The following is a 6,613-nucleotide window of genomic DNA, read 5'->3' as shown; positions in this document are numbered from 1 at the left end:
TTTAATTTGTAGGGTAAATTGAGGAATTTTTTTTTTTTTTACTAAACCCACTTAAATCTTTTATGTCCTCCAGGAGGGCTCCATCCTGTCCTTCCAGGGAGCATGTAACTTTACCTAGACATAGAGTATGTACACACACGCTATCTTCAGAACGAAACACTGTAACCTGCTGCTTTCAGTGCGCTTCCCCATGATAACTAATCTTTTACAGAAACCTCTTAAATTAAGTTGTGCTCTCCATTAAAGCCCTCCAAATAAAGCCTATGAACCTGAAAGAGCCTTTGTTTTCATATGCAAATATAGACATAAAAAAAGTAAAAGTCACTTCTAAACATTTCTCAAATGTTTGTTTTTCCATGTACCCTAGGACAGATAAGATGTCCCATGATGTGGAATCAACACTGTTTTCTTGGCACTCTCTCTGGGCTGCCCTTCATGCTTCAATCCTGAAGGGAAATGAGGGGTTTAGAGAAGGCCAGGCAGCCTCATATTCATGACTAAGAAAAACACCTCTTATGATTTATAAACAATGCAACAAATGCCACCAAGGCATAGACTGAGAGTCCTCACTCAGGCACATGCACAGCACACAGCTCTGACTGCATGAGAGGGATGTGCCATGCTCCAAACTATCTCCAAGCACTGCCTAATCTCCAAGTGCTGCAAGGAATTGCCTGTCCCAGTGACTAAGCCCTGCAGTGGGTGATAATGTGTGTAGAGATGTGATATTTTCATCGCATGCCTGAGGGTGCAGAATCCATGAAAGTGTAAGTAAAAGAACGGGGGCAGGTTCCCAAGGGTCACAAGGATTCAGGCAATCTGTAAACAAGGGCCTGCAGCAATCTTGAAGCAAAACAGAACTACTATCACCATATGGTACGGAGACTGTGAGATTATTGGTTAAAATTCTCTAGGCTCCAAAATCAGCTTGCTTTGCTTTCAAGCCTTCTTTTTCTCTGTAAAACATGCAGAAGTCACCATAAAGATAACCGAGAAACAAGGCATTTGGAGGAAGAAAAAAGCAGTGTGCCTTCCCCAATGTCATCTACCAACCATTTGGTCTTTCACTTAGGAAGTGCTGACTTGCTTTTTGGACACCTCAGGTTTAGAGCTCTGCATCATGGAGGCTGCAAACACCTTGGTCTGGTCTCCCAGGTTTCTTTAACCTGGTAACTTTCAGAGAAAGGAGCTGCTTGGAAGCATCTGAACCTTTGGCAAGGCACTAGACCGTCCAGCAGGCCTGGCAGCCCAACCCTGCATGGCATGGGCTTGGATTGGCCTTGATACTAGAAAATTATTTGCAAGCAGCTTAATAGCTTGCTCTTATTATGTTTGCCATATTTCACCGCTGCTTCCCCTTCAAAGCATCTGTGCATTCTTGGACAGTGTCCCTTCAGAATGAAAGCCAGTTCTCCTTTCACCGACATCCCAGCAGATCCTCCACTGGGTAGCAGAGCAAGAAAGCATCTGTGACATGCAGATTCCTGAGCCAGGAGAAGGCAAGATATGCAGGCTCTGGATTTATGGATTAGACATGCTGCCATGGCACACAAATCACTCTGCACTCAGTGCAATTCATTATCACAGTGCCATGGCTGGTCACATTTTTCACAGGTGCAAATAATGCCAAAAAGGCTTTTAAACTTCCATGTGCCAAGATTTAGTGATTCAGAGTCAGAAGCTCTCCTGCCTGCTCGGGGAAACAAAACCAAAGCCAGCAGTTGTTCTGTCTCTCTGGACACACTGAGCCACGAAGGATTTTCAGCACCCCATGGCAGCGTCAACAGACTAAGCTGTCACAGGGCTGGGACTGTGCCTGCTCCCAGTTCAGTCTCTCCCAGAAACTGAACCTGTTGAACTGCCCACATGCACCAGCAGCACCGTCTAACCCAGGCAAATTCAGCTAAAAATCCGCATGCCCCAAAAGCACCAGGTGTTGCAGTGAAAAGCCCCAGGTGCTCGGGGCAGCGGTGCTGATGGAGCTGAGGCGGAAAGATGGAGGCCTGTGGGTCCCCTCATGGGGCCTCATGGAGCACCAATCTGGAGCTCTCCACAGAGGAGGCCCCTTGGTGGATCTATGTCCCTCCTTGGAGGTCGTGGTCACAGTGATATTGCAGGGAATACTGATGCAAGAGGTGCAGTCCCCAGAAGAAAAAATAAATCTGAGTTGGACTCACATTTCCTTGAGTGCCTTGCTGCCACATCCAGTCAGGCCAATGCCACAGGGGTTAGTGCTGGAGGGACACAGCAAGGAAAGGGCAGAAGGAGACACCCAAGACAGAGCCCTATGTTACTCACCTCAGTCACGGTGGCCCCGGCACACACAGCAGAAGGAACGTCCTTCTCAGCCATCGACTCCACCCGCCCGCGGCCCGTGAGGGGACCCACAGGCCTCCATCTTCCCGCCTCAGCTTCATCGGCACCGCCGCCCCGAGCACCTGGGGCTTTTCACGGCAACACCCGGTGCGTTTGGGGCTACCGCGGCCCCCTGGGCTGAGCTGAGCCGAGGTGAAGCAGCCTGAGGCAGAGAAATGCCCCAGGACTCCCTTCTTCCCCTCAGGCGGCGCCTGAGTGCCTGGACCGGCTCCTTCAGCTCCGTCACGGGCTCCCTCAGCGGCCCGGGGCAGCGGCCAGCGGGGCGCTAGGGGGCGCTCGGCGGCCGCGGGGCAGCGCCGCCTGGCGGTGTCCGTCACTGCCCCGGGTCCCTCACTGCCCTCCCTGTCCCGTGTCCCACCACTGTCCCTGTTCGGTCACTGCCATCCCTGTCCCGTGGCCCGCCACTGTCCCTGTTCGGTCCCTCACTGCCCTCCCTGTCCCGTGTCCCACCACTGTCCCTGTTCGGTCCCTCACTGCCCTCCCTGTCCCGTGTCCCACCACTGTCCCTGTTCGGTCCTTCACTGCCCTCCCTGTCCCGTGTCCCACCACTGTCCCTGTTCGGTCACTGCCCTCCCTGTCCCGTGTCCCGCCACCGCCCCTGTTCGGTCACTGCCCTCCCTGTCCCGTGGCCCACCACTGTCCCCACCTGTTCGGTCACTGCCCTCCCGTGTCCCTTCACTGCTCCATTACTGTCCTCACCTGTCCCATGTCCCGTCACCTTCCCCTGCCTGTTTGGTCACTGCTCCAGCCTGCCCCATCCCCTGCCACCGGCTGCCCCGTCCCCACCGCTGCCAGCAGCCCCTGAGCAGAGCTCTTCCCGTGGCCGAGCTGCATTCGCGTGTGAGCTGAGTGGGGAATGGATCCCCCGTGACTTGGGTTTGGGGGCTGAAGGGCACAGGTCTTTCACCTGCTGGTCACCCCACAGCCTGCTGGCCCCACCAAACACCCTCTCCATTCCAGCTGCATCACAAAACAAGCAGCTACAAAGTGGCTTTGGAAGAAATTCTCTTTTTCTCCTGGCCCATGGTAGAAGCCAGCAGCTGCCAAAGTTTAACCCTACGGTGCACTCCAGTAATTTCACCACCTGCCCTCAGGATTTGTTTTACTTGGCACAAAGTCTGAGGGTGAGGAACAGTCTCAGGGAGCACAACAGCATGCAAGATACCCAGTGCTGAATGGAAAAATAAGCCATTTACATCATCGTGCATAATTTTATTTAAATTTTGCTTTATTTCAAAAATAATTAAGGGACACCAGAAACAGCAGTAGGCACATCAGTGGGGTTTGTAGTTTGAGTTTCTCAAGACCAGATCTCTTGTGCCAGGCACCATACAGGCACAGTCAAACAATTCTTGTCTTCAGGATGAATTTCTCATAAAGATTCAGGGCCCCAGTTTCACTGAATTCAGTCAGTATTAAAACTAAAGTAGACTAAAAGGGATGCAGATAAGGTGAGTGGGCTTTTAGACATACCCTCCTCCCCTAGAAGAACATTGGAAAAGATGCATCAAGCAAGAAGATATTTCCTTTCCCTCTTACTTGGGAAACCAAGGCAGGAAAAGACTAAAACCCTAGTCCAAAGCTCTTAATGCTATCTGTGGTAGCAGAAGGAAACTATTTCTCCATTGTCCTAGCTCAGAACTCAAACAGTTTGCTGGCCACCTCTGTCCTCACCTGACCCAGCACAACCAGAAGCACCCTGGGAAATATGGCTGGAATACTGTAGGAGGGGAGGGATCTAGCACTGGAGCCCCTATGAGCTGTCTGAGTCAGTTCTGGTTGCTGTAGTTTATGATTTCCTTAGTCTACCAAACATCCAGCTTAGACAAGCAGCCAAGATCACGCTAAAGAATTTAAAGCATTGAAAAAACATGAGATTGATTCTTTAGGAACACAGAAAAAGTCTGATCAGTTCAAGTCCTGCTTCACACTGCAGTCAGGATTAGATGCTGTACTAAATTGTCTCCTCTGGGTATCACAAACTACAGGACTTTGGCACAGCATCCCCCAAAGGGAGGAGGGTCTTCTGTCTCGTGATGTTAATCCTTGTTGGAGGGGTTTATTGAAGATGCCCAAGGGTCCACCTGGTGGTCTAGATCTTGGGTGGTGCTCCGGACTTCAGCGGTCATTCTCCGAAATTTCTGCAGGTAGACAACGATGAGGATAACCAAGATACCCTGGAGGATAAGGAGGATGAAGAGGGAGAGCTGAGAGAGCAGAGCCAGGCTGCAGTACCAGTGCTGGCACGTGGAGACGATCTCATCTTCTGTCAGGTAGGCAATGATGCGGCCCTGCAGGTGCTCCGGGGAGCTGCACCTCACATCCCTGTACAGGCTCCGGTTCTGCTGCCACTGGAGCCAGGAGCGCAAGTAGAGGATGTCACAGGTGCATTCCCAAGGGTTGCCCTGCAGGTAGACTACCTGGAGGCTCCTCAGGTTGTCAAAGAGCCCATTGGGAATAGAGGTGAGCCTGTTGGAACCGAGGTGGATGATTTCAGCCGAGGGACGGAAGGCAGTGGGCAGGTTTTCTACAGTCAGGTTTTTCAGTGAGCAGTCAGTAATGTTGGTGGTGCACCTGCATGGCACAGGGCATATGGGTATCGCAAGTGGGAGGAAGCCAAGGAGGGACAGGAGAATTCCACCGTTCATTTTCATCTGCAAACACTTCCCTGGTGAGATTGGATGAGGTGGAGACCAGATACCACACACTCTAGGGGTGACACGACAGCCAAGGTCTTTTGTTGTTTTGTTCTGAGGATGAGCTTCTAAAGTTGGGTGAATTTGGTGTCCTCCACTGGAGACGTGAGAGCTCTGAAAAGAACAGAGTTAAAAGAGAGCAAATTCTGGTCTCTCAGTATAGGTGAAGGAACTTTCATGGTCTTCCAGCCCTGGATTTGAGGAGGGATATGAATACATGGTACTGGAAAGCTTAGCTGCAGCCATCAAATACATTTTCACTAGTCCTCAGAAGGATACAAGAGCTGCTTATGTTTCCAGCACTACTGAAGGTGCATTATCAGGGTAGCCAAGAAAATTTCTATCAAGGAATCAAAAACTAGAATATGAACTTCCTCATGCCTTAACATAGCTCTGGATTACATCTGTAAGTAAAGCTTCATTCATGCCAACTGCAAGAGGAGATTCAGAAATAAATTTACTGTTACCGTGAGTAAAAAATAGCTTTTCCAGCCTTGAAAAGAAGTAATAAACAGTCTTTGGCTGCAGTGAAGGTGCTGACCACTGAGGATGGAGGCCAGTGAATAATCACTTGTGCTGGGAGACATAGGTCAACGAGCTTTTTTTATGTTACAGTCTCATGCCACTGCTGAACAGGAGCTACTGTAACTTCTCCAGGAGAACAACTACACATACCTGCAACAAGGCAGTATTTTTTTTGTGCTTGACAAATTGTAATTGTCAATTAATTAAATAAAATTTTAACAAAGAGTAGAAGGTAGCATTATTGACTTACCAGAGTAGCTCAATTCTTGCTTTCTTGCTGGCTTTATAACACAAGAAGAAGGTCTCAAGGCAGCCCAGCCAGTGCAAGAGTGTGCATAGCTCTGTTCCCAGATAATCCCTTTGCAGCTGGCTGGCAAGATAAGGGTCAGGCTCATCCCAGGGACACCTCCCACATGAGGCCTTCCTGCAAGTCTGCTGCATGTCACCGGAAGCTGAGGCTTCATTGAGCAAGCCTTCCAAGAAAGGGGAGCTGACGCTGCTCACAAGAACACGCTTGCTGCGAGATGCTGCCAGTACTGGTAACTGTGATTCTGGGCCCACAGGCTCAGCCCAAGAGAAATGTTATGAAGTCTCAACGGCACAGTAACTCAAAATGCACTTCAGACTGGAAGGTGATGTTACTGGTTTGTACATACTCCCTCAGCACTGTGACCTTTGGCTTTCCACCTCATCAGGACAACTTGGCAGAGTGGTGACACCTAGCACTTTCTGGGTGCTGACCCTCAGGTTTCCCTTGAAGCAGTGGCACAAATCTAGTACTTAGTGAAAGATCTGCTGATAGACATGGTCTTCCAGTCCATCCATCTTTCCAGAGAAAGACTCTTCAGACACTTGCATCCTCTCATGATTGTTATAGGGGTAAAATATAATTCTTGGCATTTCACTGTCTAAACCAAAATAAAACTAGTTGGATTTACAGGAAGGCCAGCAGACTGGGAAAGGCAGTGCTCTGAGGAGCTGCTCTTCAGGCAGCCAAGTGAGCCCACAGCCCTTGA

General features: G+C 50.0%; 1 protein-coding gene across 1 annotated transcript; it reads right to left on the bottom strand.

The window, feature by feature from the left end:
* Positions 1–3,567: 3,567 nt before the first annotated feature.
* On the bottom strand, positions 3,568–5,828 carry GP1BB (glycoprotein Ib platelet subunit beta). The gene has a single exon (XM_059863674.1). It carries the CDS (start codon positions 5,028–5,030, stop codon positions 4,416–4,418), a length of 615 nt encoding a protein of 204 aa, XP_059719657.1. The 5' UTR covers positions 5,031–5,828; the 3' UTR covers positions 3,568–4,415.
* Positions 5,829–6,613: the final 785 nt, after the last annotated feature.

This window comes from Haemorhous mexicanus, chromosome 19 (assembly GCF_027477595.1).
Source record: "Haemorhous mexicanus isolate bHaeMex1 chromosome 19, bHaeMex1.pri, whole genome shotgun sequence".
Lineage (NCBI taxonomy): Eukaryota > Metazoa > Chordata > Aves > Passeriformes > Fringillidae > Haemorhous > Haemorhous mexicanus.
The sequence above is the reverse complement of the archived record's forward strand: the minus strand, read 5'-3'. Positions and strand labels throughout refer to the sequence as shown.